Source organism: Suillus bovinus, assembly GCF_016758785.1.
Source record: "Suillus bovinus strain UH-Sbo-P2 chromosome Unknown EDB93scaffold_107, whole genome shotgun sequence".
In the NCBI taxonomy this organism is placed as follows: Eukaryota; Fungi; Basidiomycota; class Agaricomycetes; order Boletales; family Suillaceae; genus Suillus; species Suillus bovinus.
In genome coordinates, this window is record NW_024542163.1 from 60,383 (window position 1) to 82,571 (window position 22,189).

General features: G+C 49.4%; 4 protein-coding genes across 4 annotated transcripts; 2 read left to right on the plus strand and 2 right to left on the minus strand.

Annotated features, from left to right (window-relative positions):
• Positions 1 to 2,563: 2,563 nt before the first annotated feature.
• On the plus strand, positions 2,564 to 6,657 carry EDB93DRAFT_1255969 (uncharacterized protein; the record flags this gene model as incomplete). The annotated part of the gene is made up of 9 exons (XM_041453874.1): positions 2,564 to 3,481; positions 3,532 to 3,708; positions 3,768 to 3,923; positions 3,973 to 4,080; positions 4,136 to 4,279; positions 4,331 to 4,497; positions 4,568 to 4,745; positions 4,798 to 4,945; positions 5,003 to 6,657. 9 exons carry the CDS (start codon positions 2,564 to 2,566, stop codon positions 6,655 to 6,657), a joined length of 3,651 nt encoding a protein of 1,216 aa, XP_041302035.1.
• A 456-nt stretch (positions 6,658 to 7,113) lies between these two features.
• EDB93DRAFT_1255970 (uncharacterized protein) lies at positions 7,114 to 11,256 on the minus strand (the record flags this gene model as incomplete). Its single annotated transcript, XM_041453875.1, has 18 exons — positions 7,114 to 7,157; positions 7,209 to 7,343; positions 7,401 to 7,577; positions 7,640 to 7,747; positions 7,811 to 8,829; positions 8,879 to 8,892; positions 8,948 to 9,114; positions 9,181 to 9,322; positions 9,379 to 9,583; positions 9,640 to 9,746; positions 9,800 to 9,890; positions 9,942 to 10,045; positions 10,104 to 10,123; positions 10,177 to 10,230; positions 10,291 to 10,408; positions 10,462 to 10,843; positions 10,901 to 11,053; positions 11,120 to 11,256. The coding sequence occupies 18 exons, from the start codon at positions 11,254 to 11,256 to the stop codon at positions 7,114 to 7,116; spliced, it is 3,177 nt and encodes a 1,058-aa protein (XP_041302036.1).
• A 733-nt stretch (positions 11,257 to 11,989) lies between these two features.
• On the plus strand, positions 11,990 to 16,523 carry EDB93DRAFT_84338 (uncharacterized protein). The gene is made up of 9 exons (XM_041457667.1): positions 11,990 to 13,204; positions 13,260 to 13,436; positions 13,496 to 13,651; positions 13,700 to 13,807; positions 13,863 to 14,006; positions 14,058 to 14,223; positions 14,280 to 14,476; positions 14,529 to 14,673; positions 14,723 to 16,523. Exons 1-9 carry the CDS (start codon positions 12,287 to 12,289, stop codon positions 16,351 to 16,353), a joined length of 3,642 nt encoding a protein of 1,213 aa, XP_041302037.1. The 5' UTR covers positions 11,990 to 12,286; the 3' UTR covers positions 16,354 to 16,523.
• A 1,440-nt stretch (positions 16,524 to 17,963) lies between these two features.
• Positions 17,964 to 19,287, minus strand: EDB93DRAFT_1095005 (RabGAP TBC; the record flags this gene model as incomplete). The annotated part of the gene is made up of 3 exons (XM_041446654.1): positions 17,964 to 18,259; positions 18,307 to 18,663; positions 18,723 to 19,287. The coding sequence occupies 3 exons, from the start codon at positions 19,285 to 19,287 to the stop codon at positions 17,964 to 17,966; spliced, it is 1,218 nt and encodes a 405-aa protein (XP_041302038.1).
• Between the last annotated feature and the right edge of the window lie 2,902 nt (positions 19,288 to 22,189).

A 22,189-nucleotide genomic window follows, 5' to 3' on the forward strand; every position in this document is an offset into this window, starting at 1 on the left:
CTTCCATGATCCTGTGCCGGCTCCACGGAGTACCTTCGGAGCGCCTCCATCATCTAGTGTCATGTCTAGCGCAGTTTTTCCTCAAACAGCAGGCTCGCTGTCATCGTCATCGTCATCCTCGTCGTCATCATCTACATCTACCACATCTAACATACTGGACACATACTCCCTGGCGACAGGTGAATTACAATCTTTCCATGGTACAACGCGGACCAACACGGGATCATTAGGGAATCAACCCAACAATGCAGCTGCACAGCACTATGGATCTTTCAACATGGATAGCGGACTAGATTCAAGAAGCAGTTCGACTCGCAGTGGTTACGCGAGGCCGGGAGGACCCGGGATGTCTGGTCCTCCTCCATGGTGGCGGTGAGCTGCGTCGTCGTATATTCCCGGTATCTTCAATGGTCTCCTACATATAATATCTATTTTTTGTTCGGGTTATAGCATTGCATCACGACTTATATGCTTTTGCACTGTACACAAGGAATCATGGATGACATTCTCGCTTCTCCGCTGCACGTACCTGTAAATCAACCAAATCCAATCAAGTATATCTAGTTTTTAGTCTTTAGGTGTTGATGAATTTAGAGACGTAGCTCATCCTTGCGCAATCTCTGATATCATGTTTCTGATTACTTTTGTGAGCTCGAGCTTGATGGTGTTCCCAATTGGTCGAGGCACAGGGCTCGTGTTGAAGTTGGTCTACGCGCGAAGTTTCTTGCCTTCGCCCACCTCGCAGCCAGATTCTCTTATCCTAAGCACTAAGCACTAGTCTCATCAGTCTTTGCAGCCATCCGCCACTCCCATATCATCGCGCGGACAAGGGCTTGAGTTGTAAGATCCTAGATACCTCATCAGTATACAACAGCGGCTAACATATCATGTGTCCGACGCACCAGTGACTGCTTCGCTATCATAGACGATGAGCTGATCGAACCCACCCCCACAGCTCATCTTTGACGCACAGGTTCGACCCCTGCACTGGCATCGGGCCGGAAAGCCCTGTGGACACCACTCAACAAACTCGCTCGATCCTGCTAGATACAGGCCGTCAATCCCTCTGTGCCATAGTACTGCCGATTCCCGACAAGCTGACCATTATTACCATTCGCAATCGTGACCATCCCAACTTCGACGCAGCTGGACGTTCGGACATTCGACGTTCATTGCACCAATAATTCAAACACGCTCTGCACAACTAGACTTTTTGGGGCTGAGACCCTAGCTCCTCTTTGAGACGCCAGTCTATGCGTTGCTGTTAGTTTTTCGTGGTACGAAAGAAATCAGATTGATTGCTAGTCAACGGAACCTGATTTACAAATGGTAATGAATGGGGAACGTTTAATGAGATTTAGGCTGGAAACCCGAAACATTGTTTCAATCCTACGCGAAAGATTCCAGGGTGACTCTCGTGAGGGAGGGCGGGATACAGCAGCTCACAGAACAGAAACTTGAATAAAATTCTGTGGTCGAAAATGATGCGTCGAGTATATTTTCTATTGGTGAAATTTGAGTCGGAGTCTTACGAAATAATCAGAGCGAGACGCATGTTGCTGCTAAGAGGGAGTGGCGGGTGCGTGCGATGAAATGAGAGTGGAGTCGAGCAGTCTGAGAGAGCTTGTGAGTAGTACGTAGTGGTAGGAAGCAAGAAAGGCAGTGAAAGTACAAGAAAGCTGTGTCGAATGGGTTGTTCTCGAATCTCGTGCCTTCGAACTTACGTCACGGTAACTTGAACATATGCAGTGGACTTCAGGATCTCTAGGCCCTCGACGGAACGCACTTTCTCACTGGCACCATGGCCATCAGTAAACCGATGAGACTGTTGGTCGATATTGTCAGATTTTGTGAGCCCAATGCTTCTTACTCCTGCGTTCGCTGTTGTATAATTCACTGAACTATGAGCCATACAGTGGCGGCCGACTAGTACTAAGGTCTGTGTTGCACCGCTATCAAGAAGTAGTCTGAAGGCGCAGCTATCTTCCATCTAATAGTCTGACTACGGAAGACATTTTTTTTACGCAGCACGATGGATTCTCGCCGTCTTAGGCCAGCTGGGTGCCACCGGACTCGTTTGTGTTTTTTCAAAACGCGATTCGAGATCTCACAGATGCTGTAACCTGTTGCGTGATTGCCAGCAAATCACTGGCACTGGCCATGGTGAATCGTCGGTGATGTCGCTCAGAATGCTGCGCACCTCTATGGGTGACCGCACTGTCTGCCTCCGGATGAATGTCCACCCACTACACCTTCTCGAGGTTCTCATCTAAGCAATATTCCGTACTGTCATGTGGACAATATTCGCCCTCTGAAGAACTTCTCGAAATTTTTCCAAAGGAGGTTTTCCTTGATCTCGAAGATGATGGGACACAGGAAAAAGAACACGACACAATAAGAAGCCAATGGACCTTCGGGTACAACTGAACAGCCTCAGGTTTCCTGTGCGCATTGAAATGAGCGGGTTGACCCATAAAATACACGCACCTCTGGAGCTTAGAGAAAGACACAATTCCTTTAAAGTCCACCTCTACCGCGCGCAACGCCGTCGACTTTCAGGAAAATGTCGGAGTTCGTTTCAATCACCACACCCCTGCGAGAGTTCAAAGGTCATGAAGAGTGCATAATGGCCGCAGTCGCAGTGCTCCCCGATAAACGACGGATGGTTACGGGCTCGTGCGACAAGACGCTTCGGTTATGGGACTTGAAGACAGGCGTTGTGTTGAAGAAGATGGAGGGGCATCGCAGTGACGTGCAGGTATTGACTGTATCACGAGATGGGCAATTGGTAGCAAGCGGTGATCTGAAGGGAGGGGTCATCGTCTGGCATGGAGAAACTGGCGAATTACTCACCGAGCTCATCAAAGCCCACTCCAGTTGGATCTACTCGCTGGATTTTTCTCCTGATGGAACAGTGCTGGCTACTGGTTCATGTGACGGGATGATGAAACTCTGGAACACCGAAACCTGGGAGCTACAAGGAGATCCTATCAAGTGTGGTTCTGTCAATTGCGTGCGGTATTCGCCATCCGGAGAACTTCTTGCCATCGCAACAAAAGACAATATCCAAATTTATAATCAAAGCACGAGGAAGATTATTGCATCTTTCAAGGGTCACACATTCAACAGGTCACTTGCATGGACGCCCAATGGACGCCTTATCACAGGTGGCGGTAGTTCTGATCCTACCATACGCGAATGGGATACAACAACCTGGAAGCAGGTCGGCGATTCCTGGATAGGAGGTCACTCTAGCCAAATCAATGTCATTGCCATTAATCCTGCTGGCACACTCGTCGCCTCTGCATCTGATGACAACCACATCTGTCTCTGGCAGATCTCAGATGGACGAATTATTGCAACCTTCAAGCACTCATCTACGCCGTTATGTGTCATTTTCTCCATGAACGGCAAGCGCATCCTCAGTGGAGGTGAAGATAAGATCTCAGAGTGGGCGGTACCTTATGATTTTCATCCGAAGGTAGGTTTCCATTGTTGACTCATAGTATAATTCGAGCATGCTCTATCTAGATTCTCGCCATCACTACAGCCCGCGATGCATGCCTAGATGGTGACTTATCTACCGCTGAAGACCGACTCACGCAAGATATTAATACCGATGCCAACAACCATACTTCTTATGCTCATCGCTCATTCGTGATGGCTCGACGACACAACTGGGACCACGCCCTTCAAGATGCAATAAAGGTGATTCATATGCCCCGATCGTGGCCCACTTGTAAAAGGCTAACTCGACGATGACATAGTCCATCATCATTCAGCCCTCATTGATAGGCTACATCTCCAAGGGTATTGCGCTCTGCGGAAAAGGCCAGGTCCTAGATGCGAGGGCGGCATTTGATGTTGCATCAATGTACACGGACCAAGATCCACAAATCCTCCATTTCCTGATCTTGATCAAAGTATGTTACATTTGGCTTCCGTACTCTCATACTTCATCGCATATTTCAGGCCATCGCCCTCTTCAATGCGGACCAACATGATGAGGCAAACCTGCTTCTTAAAGAACTTGTTACCGGTTGTCCGAATGGTGATACTCTCGCGTGTTGTGTCGTGGAAGTAAGTGCCATCCGCACATGGTCATCAACACTAATCTTTGCAACTCGCTCATCAGGCATATATTCATATTCAACTCGGAATCAAGGCTTTGGATGGCGCACGCTACGAAGAAGCTGCTGAACATTTTACAGCCGTTCTCAACTCCAGCGCCTTCTCGTGGAGTTTACCCATACATGTTTTGTACGAGGATCTGGTGGTGGTGCGTGAATACACATACGAAATCTTTTTCATAACTTAGCCCCTTGTCCAGCTCTTTGGCTGGGATCTCGAATCACTGTGGCTCACCGCACACCAGCAACGTTGTCATGCACTCCTTCAGGCAGATAAACTTTCAGATGCTGTGAAATCATACCGATATATGATGGACAATATTGACGAAGCAACGAAGGCAATCTGTCTTGAATGGTCCCACGGCAAGTGTGGAGTTCGAAATGTCGCGCAAGCTACAAACCTCACTATTTCACTTAGCTTTCACAGAAATATGCAGCGGGCTCTTTCTTGCCGGCGGGGATACTGCCCTCGCTGAAAAAGAATTTGACACTGCTATTGACTTGTACTCGGCTGCAATCGACCTAACTTCTCCATCCGATGATGTCTTTGCAAATCGTGGTAGGGCCAAGTTAGGCAAAGGGCTATGGGAGGATGCGCTTCTCGACGCGCGAAAGGTGCGATTGTATCCATGTTTTTATGGCCCATGTTGACTCCGGCGATGCATAGGCCACTGAACTCAATCCTTCGTCCCATGTGGGATACCAGTTGACACATGTGGCGCTGCGTGGCGCACAACGTTACGACGAAGCCATCAATGCCTTCAAAATCATGTTGTCTAAATTGGATGATTCTTCTGCCAATGCACAGATATGTTGTAAGCCATGGAACACTCCCGCATAATCTCTAAATGACTGACTATCTCACCCTGCAGATCTGCGTCAGCAGTATGTGTGTCCATCTGAAGCAGAAGACGCTATTCAAAAAGCTATTTTGATCGAACTCGAATATGCCCCACTACGTCTACTTAACACCTCCACGGGTCTTTTGTGCGATCGAGCGGCACAAATAAACGCCTTCAAAATGAGTGCAGAGTACAAACAACTTTTGTCATTCACAACAAAACACTCAGACCTCCAAATAGACGATATCAACCAAGTAGTAGCAAAATACTTCCGTTGTGTCATGCTATCACACAGGTGGGAAGAGAAGGAGGTGCTGCTGCAAGACATCCAGGATAAAGATGTGCGCGAGTTGAAGGGACTCGGCGGTATCGCAAAACTGCAGTCATTCTGCAAAGTCGTTCGCGATGCTGGGTATCATTGGGCATGGATGGACACATGCTGCGTTGACAAGAAGAGCAATAGCGAGCTTCAAGAATCGGTCAACTCCATGTTCGTCTGGTACCGCCATTCAGCGCTTACCATCGTCTACCTATGCGATGTCCTTCCCTCATCCCAACCCGGTGCACTTGCCAGGAGTGTTTGGAACACGCGAGGATGGACCTTTCAAGAATTTCTCGCTCCGAAAGTTGTTATCTTCTATCGGAAGGATTGGTCATTATATCTCGACGATCGCTCTCACAATCACAAAGAGTCCCCTGCAATCATGAAGGAGTTGGAGGATGCGACGGGCATAGATGCGCGGGCCCTGGTGACCTTCAGTCCAGGTATGAGCGATGCCCGAGAGAAGCTGCAATGGGCATCGAAGCGCGTGACTACTGTGCAAGAAGACGTTGCGTACTCATTATTTGGCATCTTCGGCATCACCCTACCTGTCATTTATGGCGAGAAGAAGCAGAACGCGCTCGGACGGCTTCTACAGGAAATTGTGGCTCGGTCAGGCGACATCACTGTCCTCGACTGGATCGGAGAACCTTCCGAGTTTAATAGCTGTCTTCCAGCCCATATCACCTCTTACACCACCCATCCACACACCCATTCACCTTTGTCCGAAAATCATATTCACAGACAAGTCTTTTCGCTGCGACAAACTGTGCCTGCAGATGTTGCATTGAAATTTTATGGCCAACTTGAACAGCTTCGAGCTCCTCGCTTTGCAAACTGCAGACTTCACCTGCCTTGCATTTCATTCCGTGTCACGGAAGTCAGACGGAAGCACGGTCTAGCCCAGGAAACTTCCATGACGTATGGAATCAAGGCAGACGGGCTTCACGACCTGCTGATCACCACTGAAGAGACCCTAATTCAGTTCTCGCAGGCAAGGCCCATTCGGCAAACGTTCTTACTTGTCCGTCCATGGGATCGGCATCTCCTCGAGGTACCCGACTATGCAGAGCAGCCTGACTTCGCAGACGATACAGAGAGCATAGGAAATTGGACCGAGCCAGGGTCCTTGGTGAGCAACTCTGAGCAGTTACCTGGCGGCGGTTTACCTGTTGAAGAGGAGTCTGGCTCACGAGCGTTGCGATTGATGGTTCTCCTCGGACAGCCTTTCGACGCACTTTTATTAGCGCAGCAGCATGTCGGAGAATACAAGAGGATCGCGTCGGACTATAGCATCATTGCACGAGTCAAAGACATTGCATCGGTTGATAAGATGGATATCGATACCGTTGAAATACTCTAGAATGATAACTACTAGCATTAGATGCCATTGCTTCGCTGCGTGTTCATAGTTCTCTCTACAGTTCTTTCCTTTCTACTATTGGTACTTCTGCTGGATTCCATAATCTTTCCAAGGTACAACACGGACCAATGTGGGCTCATTGTGGCGCTAACCTCATGGAACCGCACATCCCAACAATGCAGCTGCACAACACTTTGAATCTTTCAGCATGGATGGTAAATAGTAGGATTCAATAAGCAGTTCGACTCGCAGTGGCTATACAAAGCCGGAGACGGTATCAAAATGATCGGTTGTAAAGATAGCAGTATCACAAGTTCGTCAGGCGTAAAAGTAAAATATGAGCAATATCACAAAGTGGGAGGATCTGTCTAACACATGCAATACTTCCTTTTCTTCTTCCCTGTACTGCTGTTACTTTGTTTCAACACGCAGGCTCTTATCTTTGAACTCTTGTCATCAACCTCTTTCTCCCCGGAATCTCTCCTCGAAATCATTACCCTCTACATGAATCTATTATAAAGATTTTGGATGATATTTTATTGTGGCCGCACCTGGTATCTCGTGAATGGTGGTTGGAGGTGGGTCAATTTGGAAAGAAGGCGAGGTGGTCTTGGCAGTCTTGTTCTTCCCCTTGCCTTTATTCTCAGCAGGGGATTTAGCATCTTGTTTGCGAGTTTCGGCAGTAACTGGAGGTGCAGGCTAGACGACAGCTGGATTTAGATGAAATTTCAAGGCAGTCGCACCTGGTATCTCGTGCACAGTGGTTGCAGGTGGGTCAATCTGGAAAGGTGAGGTGGTATTCGGGGTCTTGTTCTTCCCCTTGCCTTTTTCTTTAGCAGGGGGTTCAGTGTCCCGTCTGGTTTCAACAGTGACTGGGGATGTAGGCTGGATGACAGCTGGAGGGGTAGGCAGGGAAGAAGCTGTATGAACATGTTGAGAAACAGCTGAGACAAATTGAGATGGCATTTTAATGTGGTCGCACCTGGCCTCTCGTGCTTGGTCCGAGGTGAGTCAATTCGTGAAGGAGGTGCAGATTGGACAGCAGCCAGAGGAGGCTGGGAAGTGGCTAGGAGTGTTTGCTGGGAAGAATCTGTATGGACATGGTGAGAAACAGCCGAGACAGAATTTAGATGATATGTTAATGCGGTCGTACCTGGTATCTCGTGCACAGAACTTTGAAGTGGGTCAATCCGGGAATGGAGGGGCAGGGAAGCGGCAAGGAATGTTTGCTGGGAAGAAGCTGTATGGACATGGTGAGAGACAGTCGAGGCAGATGTCAGATCATATTTCAATGTGGTCGTGTTTGGGATCTCGTGCACGGTGCTTTGAGGTGGGTCAATTGGGGAAGGAGGTGAGGAGGTTTGATTCTTCCCCTTGCCTTTATCTTTAGCAGGTATCTCGTGCATGGAATTTGTTTGCTGGGAAGAAGCTGTATGGACATGGTGAGAGACATTCGAGGCAGATTTTAGATCATATTTCAATATGGTCGTGTTTGGTATCTCGTGCACGGAGTGTTGAGGTGGGTCAATCAGGGAAGGAGGTGAGGGGGTTTTATTCCTCCCCTTGCCTTTGTCTTCAGCAGGGGGTTCAGCATTCCGTCCGCGAGTTTCACCAGTGACTGGGGGTGCAGGCTGGAGGGCAGCTGAAGGAGGCTGAGAAGCGGCTATAAGTGTTGTCTGGGAAGAAGCTGTATGGTCATATTGAGAAACAGCTGAGACAGAGACTGTCGACATCCTTCCACCTCGCTCAACAGTGCTCCCAACTACTGTGGAGACATTGGAGGCGGTAGACACTGTCCGTTGTCGCTTGAACTCCTGGGTGCTTTGTTCAGCTGTGAGTTGAGATATTGATGTCGTGTTGCTCCCCACCCCACGTTCAGTAGCCGTTAGGGTCGGAGACGAGGGGGTCGACACCTCAGAAGCGGATAATTGAGCTGAGATTACACTCGTCCGGCTACGGTCTTGGTTTTCTATTGATGTGGCCTCCACTCGTGGGGCTCCCAGAGGAGTCTTGATACCCGAAGCGAGTGACTCGTGAGGGACAGCGACGGAATGAGAGGGCGATGGTGAAAGAGATTCAGAATGCGGTCGGGCGTAGTCATCTTCTGAGATGTCTAGTTCGTCTTCGTCAGCATGGTAGCCGCTCTCGCTATACACGATAGACGCAGGTCCACTATATACAAAGTTAGAAATGTCACTGGTTCTATAAGAATGTCACAAACTATTTGATTGTCCCCTAATATTTTTACAATCGACTCAGACATAGGAAATAGTACACGGAAATCACTCACGTTGTCATTCCACTTTATCCGCGCTTTGAACTCGGTGAGACCAAAGTGAATCTCAACGCTGAACACGATCGTCCAATATGTCCTGCCGTTCTTGCTTCGTTTAGGCTCTGCACTTCTACTGAGGAGCGACAGGTCAGCACGGACTACGCATAATATCGAATAGTCCTCTGTCAATGGAAGAATGGAAGGCCACAGATCAGCACGGCACTCGGACTCGTGTTCAGGCAACCTACCTTCATGGCGTAAAATCCACTGTGGAATCGCGTCACCACTGTAGCACCATATCTCTACTTCGAACACAGGGGGGGCAGACAGATTGGTAACTTCCGTGCAATACTTCCGCGAGAACACCGTGGATTCTTTAACCTTCACACACTATGTGTACATTCGTTAAGTCAGTCCATGTTCCAATGAAATCACTGAATACATACTCGAGCAAGGATACAGTCGAACCCATCGGGAAGAAGCCGAGAACCAGAAGGAAGCTCGCAAAGTCGACCTTTCCGAGACTGGTGCTCCAGATCGTTGGGATTGTACTCACGCAAGTACTCCACCCCATACGTAAATTTCGACATCCGGGCCGAAACATGGTGATCGCAGTAGAAGCTAAGTGCACCATCGGCCACAGCTTTTGAACTAAACCATACGATATAAGAGAGATGAAATACTGGAATGATCATATAGCCTCTCACGTCTGGTTGTCAGGTCTGCTCACACTAATATTCATTGGAGCAAGACGTTCCTGTAATTGACTAAAGAGCCACGGGCTGGCCGCGAATCCTCCCACCAACCAGACGGACTATGAAAAGGTAATCATTAAGGCATCATGTTGGACGGTGATGAGTAACACACTTTGATCATCCCTTGCGACGCGTCAACCTGGGCTTTGATCGCCGCGATCGCCGCCTGGACAGAAGGTTCGAAAAATTCTGCCACCTGCGCGCTATCGAGCGTTATTTATGGAAGCATGAAGGATGTTTGTTCTCCTACTCACCCATCAATTGTCAATTGACCTCTGTGAATACCGACTGAGAGATCTTTGTCAAATGGAGAGCCAAATGGAACGAATTGTAAATCTGTTTTGTCTCGGAATAGCCGCTTAGTGGTCTCATCGAAGCATTTCGTGATGTGATCAATTGAATCAGAAGTGCCGTACTTTCGAAGTCTTGAGCTTCTCTGCCTGCAGGATCAGATGATGTATTGTGTATAATGCAATCAAAGATAATCACCCTCTAGGAATTCTCTTGCCCTATGGCTGACAAAGACAGATCCAGCAAATATACCTTCGGAAGCAAACAATCAGGCACGAAGATAGACAAGAGGATGCGTCGGCGCCTTCTCACAATCAGGAGGAGCAACCTCTTCGATTACCAGGGGATTGGTCCCTCGGACTGCGTAGGAACAAATATCAAGCGTGCCACCGCCCATATCAGCTACAAGGAATCCATGCCTAGACGAATTCTAGGGGACATGTCAGACGAGAAGTCCGTGTGGGATAAGTTTGGAATACACACAGAAAAGGCGTCGGCAGCAAGACAGCTCTGAACACATGCGTGGAGACTAGCTTCTCCTTCCGTGACGAAACGGATTCGCGCTCGGCCTTCATCTGTGTCAGGAATCAGACCCCCATACACGGCAGCGCGTCGCATCCTCGTCTGCTCAGCACCTTGCCAGCCGTTAGGATGGCTCAGCACGAACTCAATGGTGGATTCGACATGATGCCACAAGGTCTGGCCATTAGTATGTGTGTCTATGATAAAACTCTTCGTGCAGCGAAAGAGATAGGCAAGGAAGTCTCCAAAAACATCAACGGACTTTTTATTCTGTGGCAGCGGACTTAGACGCATCCCATTCATTGTCAGTGTCATACTCTTCGGCCGCAGGCGAAGCTTGAAACTGGTATACAAGTAGCAGTGTCAAAGTTTGATCGTATAGGAAGGAAAGTACACATACAGTTCCGTTTTTATCCATTCCCCAGTCTCGGCCTGGATTGTTATGGAAGCATTGTCCGTCTCAGCGCCAGCAGCCATGACTCTGCCATGCTTGTTGTAATACATGACAGAGGGAATCTTGGAATTACTGGCTACATGTTCTTGACCAGGGAAACTGACCAGGGCAATGGCGGACGCGTTTTCTGTCAGAGGGTACGCGCCATTAGAATGAGATGCTCACCAAGTGACACCGTTAATTTTTGGGACTTCGCCCGGTTCGAGTAGGGCATATGATACACCGCTGAAAGTGGTTCCGACATCAAAAGCAATGATTAGTGCACGAGAGGAACCACCATAGACCTTTCGTGTGTCTCTCATGCCAGGCGCAGGTAATGTTGAGAAAGTCGGATTGTTGATTGATATCTAACACATTATAGGGTGGGTACGTTCTACATTGATAAGAAGGCTGAGCGCTCAGCGCTGAGGCGTTCCGGCACATTCGCAAGAATTCGCATAGCCTATGAATGTCATGTCCAAGTCATGTCAGCAGTTGTGACGAAAATAACACACCGAGTTTTCAGTCGGAGCATGAACTTCTAGATTCATTGAAATACATATTGTTGTTCGAAACATGTTCTAAACGAATTTCCGAGTCATACTACAGGCGGTTTGGAAACCATTTCTAGATTGCGAGGAGGTGCAAGACGATACTTCAACTTTCAAGGTTCAAATCAAAATCTAAAGTTCTAAATGCTGCGGAAAGTCGTCGCTGTCTAAATTACAGTCTAACAGTACTTGGTGCTCTATTAGAAAAATCCGGCATTTCAGTAAGCTCGCCGGTAAATCTATTGGACAGCTCATTTTGGCTTAGTCCCCTTGATCAAACGCAGAGTTTGGAAATGGCTGGAAGAAAACGCCCCTGGTGGCCTCCGTGACAGAACTGGTGATGAGTTTGAGATGCCAGAAGGGATAATTTCGGCTTCATCCAGTGCACGAGCAGGTCTTGGCAGGAGGTGGGTGAAAACGAAAGGTGATGTTGCAGTAAGCTTGCGTTCGAAGGACTGATGTGGTGAAATGCTGGAGTAGCCGCTCGACAGGGATCACAGCGATATGCATGCGCTCAGCGTGCAGAACAGATAGTCAGATCCGAGTGCTGGACAGCACTGGTATGCACTAAGGCGCTGGGGTGACTGGGAAGGTATGCTGTCGGCGGGTCTGATGAGAGGGTATTCTTGCCGTACTACACGGCATCGGTGGCGTGGGTGGTGAACAGCCTCAGTGACTTGAAGCTCCTGGGTCTATGGAAATGAGACAGGTTGATGCACAATAGGCGCACCTCTGCAGAAAGACACCCACCATCCTCCAAAATCCACTTTGACCGTGCTCGACAATATCAGCCTCCAGTAAAATGTCGGAACTCATCCCAATCACTAAACCCCTGAAAGAATTTGATCATGAAAACTGCATAAGCGCGGTCGCAGTTTTCCCTGATAAACTACGGTTGGTTACGGGCTCATGGGACAAGATGCTTCTGTTATGGGACTTGAAGACAGGTGTTGTGTTGAGGAAGATGGAGGGGCATCGTAGCGGGGTGTTGAGATTGGCAGTATCACGAGATGGGCAATTGATAGCAAGTGGTGATGAAGGAGGAGAGGTCATCGTCTGGCACGGAGAAACTGGCGAATCACTCACCAAAATCGAAGCCCACTCCAGTTGGATCTACTCACTGGATTTTTCTCCGGGTGGAACAGTGCTGGCCACTAGTGCATATCAGGACGGAATGACAAAACTGTGGAACACCAAAACCTGGGAGCAACAAGAAGATCCAATCAAGTGTGTCTCTGTCAATTGCGTACGATACTCGCCCTCTGGAGAACTTCTTGCCATCGCGACAAAAGACAATATCGAAATTTATAATCCAGCTACAAGGGAACACGTTACATCCTTCAAGGGTCATACTGGAAGCAACTTCTCGCTCGCATGGACGTCCGATTGTACACGCCTTCTTACAGGTGGCAGTGGTTCTGATCCTACCATACGCGAATGGGATACAACGACCTGGCGGCAGGTCGGCGATCCTTGGACAGGCCACTCCAAGCAAATCAACGCCATTGCCGTTCATCCTACTTGCACACTCATCGCATCCGCATCCCATGACAATCATGTCCGTCTCTGGCGGCTCTCAGACAGACAAACCGTTGCCACATTCGAACACTCCTCTACGCCGTTATGCGTCACTTTCTCCATGGATGGCAACCACATCCTCAGCGGAGGTAAAGATAAGATGATCTCGGAGTGGGCAATACCTCAGGGTATTGATTCCAAGGCATGCTTCCACAATTGACTCATTCACCACCACCATTCGAGCATGTTTCGTACAGATCCTAGGTATCACGACAGCCCGCGTTGCATGCCTAGATGGGCGCTTGTCTACCGCCGAAGAACTACTTACGCAAGATGTTGATAACGATGCCAACAATCATACTTCCTATGCCCATCGCTCATTCGTGATGGCTCGACGACACAACTGGGACTGCGCCCTCCAGGATGCGATCAAGGCGAGTTATATGCATTGATCATGGCCCATTTACAAAAGGCTAACTCGATGGCGACACAGTCCATCAGCATTCGGCCCTCATTGACAGGCTACATCTCCAAGGGTATTGCGCTCTGCGGAAAAGGCCAGGTCCCAGATGCGAGGGCGGCATTTGATGTTGCATCAATGTACACGGACCAAGATCCACAAATTCTCCATTTCCTGCTCTTGATCAAAGTATGTTACATTTGCCTCACGTACTCTCTACTTCATCACGTATTTCAGGCCATCGCCCTCTTCAATGTGGATCAACACGATGAGGCAAACCTGCTCCTCAAAGAACTCACCACCGGTTGTCCGAATGCCGATACTCTCGCGTGTTGTGTCGTGCAAGTAAGTGTCATCCGCACTTGCTCATCAAGATGAATCTTTTCAACTCGCCCATCAGGCATATTTGCTTCTTCAACTTGGAATCAGCGACTTGGATGACGCACGCTACGAAGAAGCCGCTGAACATTTTACCGCCGTTCTCAACTCTAGCGCCCTCTTGTGGAGTTCGCCCATTCATTTTATGTACGAGGACTTGGTAGTGGTACGTGAATACGTACCCGAAATCCTTTTCATTACTGAGTCTGTTGTCTAGCTCTTCGGCTGGGATCTCAAGTCTTTGCGGCTCACTGCACAGCTGAAACAGTGCCAGGTTTTCCTTTCTGCGGGCAAAATCGACGAGGCACTTGAATCACACAAATCTATGATGGACAACGTTAACAAAACAACGACAAAGGGCAGCTGCGTTGGCTGGTCGACTGGCAAGTCGTCAATGATTGTCATTCAAGGTTAAAATCCTCACCTACATTTCATTCAGCCTTCAAGCAAGAATGCAGCGCCCTCTTTCTTACCAATGGGGATGCTGCCCTCGCGGCAAGCGACTATGACAGGGCGATCAACCTCTACTCGGCAGCGATCGACTTGAACTCTGCATCTGATACCGTCTTTGTAAAGCGCAGCGAGGCAAGGTTGAGAAAAATGCTATGGACGGAAGCACTTGTCGATGCGCAGAAGGTCCGATATCAATCATTGTTTCTTCACCTATGCCCATTGTGGTAATAAACAGGTCATCAAACTCAATCCTTCGTCTTATATCGGATACAAGTTGGAGCATGCAGCGTTTCATGGCGCGCAGCGCTATGATGAAGCTATCGCGGCCTTCAAAACAATGTTCTCAAAATTGAATAATGCTCCTGACCCTAAGACACGAAGTAAGCCTTAGAAAACTTCTGCATCAACATGCTTTGACTGTTTGTCCAGAGTTGCGCCAGCAGTATCTCAATCCACCTGAAGTGGACCCTACTATTCGAAAAGTCATCGACGCTCAACTCGACAATGCTCCGCTACGCGTACTCGACACCACCACCGGTCTCTTATGCGATCGAGAGATGCAGATACGCACCTTCAAAACGAGCATAGAGTACAAGGAGCTTGTATCATCAACAATCACACATGGAGGTAGCCAAATGAAGCACGTTGAAGAAGTGGTGAAGACGTACTTCTCATATGTCATGCTATCGCACAGATGGGAAGGCGAGGAGCCGCTGCTGCAGCATATCCAGGGCAAGGATGTATCCAAGTTGGATCCAGTTGGTGGCATCAAGAAGTTGCAGTCCTTCTGCGACACTGCTCGTTATTTGGGGTATCGCTGGGCATGGAGCGATACATGCTGTATTGACAAGCGCATCGATGCTGAGCTCCAAGCATCAGTCAAGTCTATGTTCACCTGGTATCACCACTCCGCGCTCACAGTCGTCTACCTCTCGGATGTTCCGCCTTTGTCGAAGTCTGGTGCACTGAAAAAGAGCGCTTGGAACACCCGCGGATGGACTGTTCAAGAATGTCTTGCTCCCAAAGTCATTCTCTTCTATCAGAATGATTGGACTCTTTATCTCGACGATCGTACTCCCAATCATAAGGATTCCGTCGCAATCATGCAGGAGTTGGAGGAGGCGACGGGCATAGATCGACGAGTTGTCGTGACCTTCCGCCCCGGGATGAGAAACGCCCGAGAGAAACTTCAGTGGGCGTCGACACGTACTACCACGTTGCCAGAAGACATCGCATACTCGTTATTCGGCATCTTCGGTGTCCGCCTAAATGTTGATTATAGCGAGAAGAAGCAGAGCGCGCTCGGGCGGCTCCTGCAGGAAATTATAGCTCAGTCTGGCGATATCACTGCCCTGGACTGGGTCGGGGATTCATCAGAGTTCAACAGCTGTCTACCAGCTGACATCACCTCATATGAAGCTCCACCATGCAAGCTGTCATCTCTATCCGAACAAGATCTTCAGTCATCGGTCTCCTCGCTGCGAGGTGATGTGGCTCTACAGTCGGCTTCCCAGTTATATCAGAGACTTGACTGCCTGAGCGCTCCCCGTTTCGCCCACCACCGGTTGCATCTGCCTTGCATCGTATTCCCGGTTACACAAGCTAGGCGAAGCCCAGGTCATAACCAGGCACATACGTATGAACTCGAGTCAGACGGGCTTCAAAACCTCAAGGTCACTACAAAAGACAAGTTCACCCTGTTCTCGCCGGCAAGGCCGCCACCCGAGTGGCAGACGATCTTGCTGGTTCGTCCATGGAGTCGCCATCTCCTCGGGCTGCATGACACTGCAGACGATACGCAGAACGTGGACAGTCTATTCGTGCCCGAATCTCCGTTGTACGATTCACCTGGTGCACAAACTGGGCTGAATTATTCGAATTCTGATATGCGAGCATTGCAGTTGATTGTTCGCCTTAGACAGCCATTCAGTGCATTTTTGCTAGCGCGGCAGCGTGACGGAGAATTCAAGAGGATCGCATCCGAACATGATATCATGGCATACCCTAAAGACGTCTCTATTAGCTACTTGATGAACATCCAGACACTAGAGATACTGTAGCTGTATGCATAGATCTATTTCGCTCACACTTGGCCCGGGAGAACGGTCATGCCACTCTAATTGTCAAACGTGGACTTTTGGTGATACACCACCAAATAACACTGTAATATTGGACTAGTAGGACGCATCTCCTTCCCATTTATTCTTCTCTTTTAAATCCCAACATAATTGGTGGACGCGCGTCAGCACCTGGTCTGCATTTGCAGCAGCATGCCAAGAACCTACACGGACATAAGTAGATCCCGTTCGGTGCGTGAGTCTCAATTCGACGACCCTGTCCTCGATAATTCATGCTAGGAGATTGCAAAAGCCAGAACAAAAATTTGGGTACTCTTTCGCATGAGGCGTTCCCGCGGAGGCTAGGAAATTCACACACCGTCGACATGCTCACATGCATAATCGCACAGAGGTTAGCATTACTATCCGGATTGCACAGGATCCTAAAGTATCCTTTGCGTGGGCAGCTCAGCCGAGCTTTGTGTTACAGATGATTTTCTTGCATGCCCAGGTTCAAAGATCATCTCGCTCGACGACATTGCAGCGGCTCTCGGAGAATCGAGAAGGACTGAAAGTTTACGAGCATTTACCAAGTTGCCAGCAACCCTCTCTAGATGAGCTTGGCAGGCTGAGCATATCACGACAGTGAGTTTTATTTCTTTCGCGTTGGCACAGTGATTGATATGAAGTTCGTTGCGGAGTTGATTGGTATGTTCACTACTAGTACTATTTTCCTAATGCCTAGACCAAACTCCTGAATAGGTTACTGTGGCGTTGATTATCAGAAGACCTCAGGTTCAGGCCTCATGTCATTTGACTTGGATACGTTTATCACATAAAAAATACGAGCAAACTGCAGCTGACATCATCGAAGTAGGTGCACATGTCATTGACGATCATTCGGAAGGAAGAAAGGGCTGGTGTCAAGGGCAGTACACCAAAGTAATTACCACGAGTCCAATCCCTTTCTGCCCCCTACTATAGACTCGTGACCAGTCCGGTGAGATCAATAGATGGAATCTTTTGACTGTCTGTTGTGGGCGGGCATGAATTTGGTGCGGCAATTTTTTTGGGAGTCATAAGCTGGTATATGTTTCAGGATATGCATCACGTCTGTTACGATTGTGTCTGAGGTGCTACATATGTACAAAAAGTTCCAAAATGCCTAGAAGATGTATTGTTCAAGGTGTGCCCGTCCAAGCAAGCTGTGACACTTAGGCTGTAGAACAGTGACTAGCTAGGTCCAGTGCTAGAAATATGCAGTTTGTTGCGTATAAGCAAAGCACAATATTGCCGTGCGATTACCGTCGCACCTTTTTCAAATTTTGATCACTAGTGAGTTAGAACCACATCTAATTGCCACGTTGTGCTACACAATACTAGGTGGCTGGGACCAAGACTATAAGCAATATTGATACAACATTATGGATACTCTGCAGAGTGCCGGGAATATATACAATTCACTACGGTATCATAGGTAAATGTGGGGAATCAATAAGTGAGCGACCGATGCAAACGAAAACTGTCCCAAGCGGTTTTGTAGTGGTAATAACAAGAGTAGGGGTTATCATAAAATGGAAGGGAGCTAACTTAGGAAGTACAGTTCGGGACAGCTAGAAAGTTTTCGGAAGAGATATGGATGCAGTCTGCATGCCCGAAGAACCATTCGTACGGGATTGAGTTTGGCGTTTGACTTGTGCTTCCATTTTGATACGTTGCTTTCGAACATCGTCGTCTTTCAGCTTTATCATCAGGACTTGATTGAGGAATGCGTCTGCTGTCGAGGGTAAACATGCGAGAGGTGGATGAACAAGGTATTCCATAGCAGCTTCTTCCGATGTCGCTTGCAAGAGTAGATGTCGCACGCATTGAATAAGCGCAAGCCCAACACGAAACAAAAGAGTAACGCCTAATAAAGTATAAATGCGACGAAAGGAGGAAAAGGATATCGCGTACCTTCATACAAGAAAACGTCCCAAACTCGGTGAAGATAATCAACAGGCAATGTTCCAACAAATAGGGTAGAGAACCTGTGCAAGATCAGAAAACATGAAACCCCCGAGGTGCATATTGATACAAACCAAGACTTCGCTATTGCGCTAGGGGAGATGCTAAATGTGACATAAAGCTTTTTGCACACAATAGGATCATTAGCTTCGATGGCTTTGCTGAGCAATGCAGCGTCGACTTCCAACTGAATGGTATTTGCCGAGAAGTACGGACGTAGGTGGGCATCCATTAACGAAGCGAATATCCAAAAAGCATCTTCTTCGGGTGATAGCAACAACAGATGACCAGCTATGGAAGTCAGTCCTGACAACCGTATATCAGCATCAGCAACGATACGACGCTCGGAGACAACGAAGATGTACCTGAGCTATATTGGATATCTGGCACCATATTGAGATAAGCCTGCAGGAGTGATACTAAAGGGCCATCGAAGGGATGCAGTTGCGGCTGATCAGGGAAATATGTTTTTGCATCCTTCTCGATATCCGAAAATGCAGGAACCCTCTGCCTCTTGCCCAGCTGCGCATATACACCAGGAATCGCGCGAGCTTTACTGTCGCTAAGATGACACCACACCAGATATCGTACCGACGAAGGTACTCCGTCCAACAAGAGACGCTTGACCTTCTTGTTCCTGCGTGCTTGTGATGGAGGTACCATGGGCAGGAGGGCCATCCACCTAACCTCACGCTGGCGGTGAGCATCTATTGACGTAGGCGACTCCACTGGCGGGGTACCCGATGAAATCGCATCGGGTAACATGGGGGATCGTGGGGCGCTCGAATGCATCGAGGCAGCATCGCCTTGCATGATACTAGGGGAATCAAGGTACACTGCGTCAGCATCACGTCCAACATGCGAGGATTCTTGACTAGAGCGACCCAATGACACTTGCGGTAAAGTTGGTTTCACAAGTTCAAAGTCCATGTCTTGTACTTGCACAGTGTTGCTCTCCTGGTTATCCAACGAAGACGTCACGCTCGCAGCATCGTCAAGCTTCGATTTGATGCTCATCTTACTACGAAGTGCGGGGAGACTGAGCTTTCCCCGAAGTTGGATTTCGTGTGCAAGAGGCAATGATCGTGTTGACTGCGAGTGCCATTCCGCAATAGGAGGTGGAGATGCCATTTGAGAATCGGTAGAATCAGAACTTTGTCGAGGAGGCGCACTATCGACGGAGTTCTTCCTCGGTACGTCCAATGACCCCTGACGAGCATTGCCTACCCAGGGATGTGGCGACACGACGTTGTTAGTCGACACTGATGTACGTCCCGTCATTGCAGATGCCGGCGATGCATCATAATCGCTGAGGTTACTCGGACTAGAGCTGGGCGCAGGGCTATCAGAAGAGCTTCCTATAGACGGAGGCTGCAGCCCGAACTTTGTGACACTTGGAATAGGAGATGGCTGCTGGAAACCAGGGCTGACTGGTGATTTGAGATGGCCTAAACTGGGCGATGGGGTATCGATAGAAGAAACGACAGTATTGGGACTTCGTTCACGATTCAAGTTGCCATGCTGTAAGGAAAGAGGCGAGGGAATGTGACGTGCCCTCAAAGAAGCCGGGAGACCATTTAGCGCGGGTGGAGACGTGGATGCAGGCTGCGAAGAAGGGGTAGGGGTGGAGGGGGCAGTCACAGATACACTTTGCGCCTTGGACTCGGGTTCTTCACGGCTACATCGCTCATCAGCTTCGACTCTTCATCACTGTTTGAGATAAACTCACCCTCGCTCAGGCAAAGCACCGACACTTTTAACTTCCCCCAGGCCCGAGAATGACCTTGATCTCGGTCGGGCAGCGCCCACCTGCGGTACAAAATTCGGGCGCAAGATTGGAGCCACGGGCGCACTACTATTCGTAGCTGGCTCCTGCGCATCTGCAAACGCTGTCGCTGACCGTCGGGGCAGTTTGAGTGGTGAAGTGCTAGTCGGATCAGCGCTTGGATTTGGACTAATATCTTTCGTACTGCTAGGTGGTGGTGCCCCGCGAAGAGATCCAGCCGCTGCATGCATAGCTGAGCTCCTTCTTGTCGGAATAGAGACCGTTGCAGCACGAACGGGCGATACAGGAGCCATAGACAGAGGAGCTGTTACGCCCGGATGAGCCATGCGAGCCTGTAATGGTGGAAGTGGGTCCATTGAGAACATGATAGGCACGGGGCCGGCACTCGAATTCAAATCAGGCTGACAACGAGCATACAGCGTCATCGGGGGCCTACGGGGGCCAGCGCCAACACCAGGACCAAAGAAGATACTTCGAAGGTGGCGGAGAATTTGAGCAGAGAACGCTGTGGCATTGGGCGGTGGCTGCAAGGGGGGTATCGACACAGGGCTTGCAGTGGGATGCTGGGGTCGTGCATACATGGGACCCAGCCCCTGGCTTCCTGGAGCTATTTTGGGAGCATTAGGATGAGGGAGGAATATCGATGTACGTGAGAAGGGATGAGGTGTCTGGTCGGGCTGATGTGGACGCAGAGTCGAAAGTGGTGGTGGGTTTCGGCCTGAAGGAGAGTTCCCTGTTAATGGACTCAATGCTGGCGAAGTGACTGGGGTAAGTGAAATACCAGGTGTTGGTGTAGATGATGATCCTGGCGCAAGTGCTGCAGGTGCCCGAGGCATAAGCGCAGATGGCACACCCATTGTCGATGGCGAGAGCGATGCTGGAGTAACAGTATGTCCTATGGAAGCAATCCCGACCTCGTTCGATACAAGCGACGTATCGCCTTCAACACCCGCGTCCTTATCCACTACAGGACGATCTTCGTCGTCGTCCACTACAAGGTGCATCCCCAGACCAACGCGCTGCTCGTGCCCGCTTTCCGTACGCGTGCGCCGTGCAGACACAACACTAGACCTATCTAAAGACGAAACAGGTGACCGTAGACTCCCTGCATCTGACCGCAGCCTCCGCGACTTACGAGGCGTATGTCCATCTTCTGACTCCGAATACCCAGATGACTGCATTTCCGTCTCCTCCGTGTAGGCCGAATGTCGTTCGTTAGCACCAAACGATGCATAAAGCAAGGGCGACACCGGATTTATCGCATGCGGGAAAGCCTTTTCTCCTCCCAAACCTTCGCCCTCGCTCTTGTCTTCCACATCTGTGTTCGCCACTCGCAACCTGCTAGGCACCCTAGTCGGGACGTGGGGGAACTGCGCGCTGAGTGGGGACAACGCCTGCACAGAATAAGTCGAGGGCGTGCGCGTGGACTCGTGGCTTTCAGAGAGCTGGCGTGCAACGGGAGGGCGCAGACGCACCTCTGGGCCGTCAACAAGACCGTGAGGTATATGCTCCAGGGTGACAAGCAGACTAGGATCTACAGAAGATATTGACTCCAAGGAAGGCCGTGAGGATACGGAGGCGGTCGCATGGGTGTGCGTAGATTGGATGTTGGCCTGGTCTGGCTGGCTTGAGCTTGAAACACTAGGCCGTCCGCTTGAAACGCTGGGCCGTCCGCTCGAAATGCTAGGGCGTGATAATGCATCAAAGCTGGGCCTGTCTGGCGAGAAGTTCGGTATGGGAGGGACCTTGCCACCCGGGAGAATGGACATACGTGCTTTCGACTTTACGGAGACTGTGGACATGCGCTTAGATGAGAAACTTTGGCGGGAGTAGCGGTAGTCGTCGTATATGTCGGATGCACAGGCCCAGTAGCCCTCTTCATCATCATCTTCCTTCTCCTCCTCATCTTCTTCGTATTTGTCTTCGCCGATCTCATCTTGCCTTTCTAGGTGCTGTCCTGGCTCATCAACCTGTGTCATAACATCGTCTTGCATAGTCTTGGTCTCGAACGATGCATGCGGCGCATTATTGTTCACCTCATGCTCA

Bases quoted from the DNA above. Each gene is read 5' to 3' on its own strand.
- EDB93DRAFT_84338 (XM_041457667.1), top strand. From the start codon at position 12,287: ATGTCGGAACTCATCCCAATCACTAAACCCCTGAAAGAATTTGATCAT. The intron at 14,007-14,057 runs GTACGTGAATAC...TCTGTTGTCTAG, and splicing joins TGTACGAGGACTTGGTAGTG to CTCTTCGGCTGGGATCTCAA. The intron at 14,674-14,722 runs GTAAGCCTTAGA...CTGTTTGTCCAG, and splicing joins TCCTGACCCTAAGACACGAA to AGTTGCGCCAGCAGTATCTC.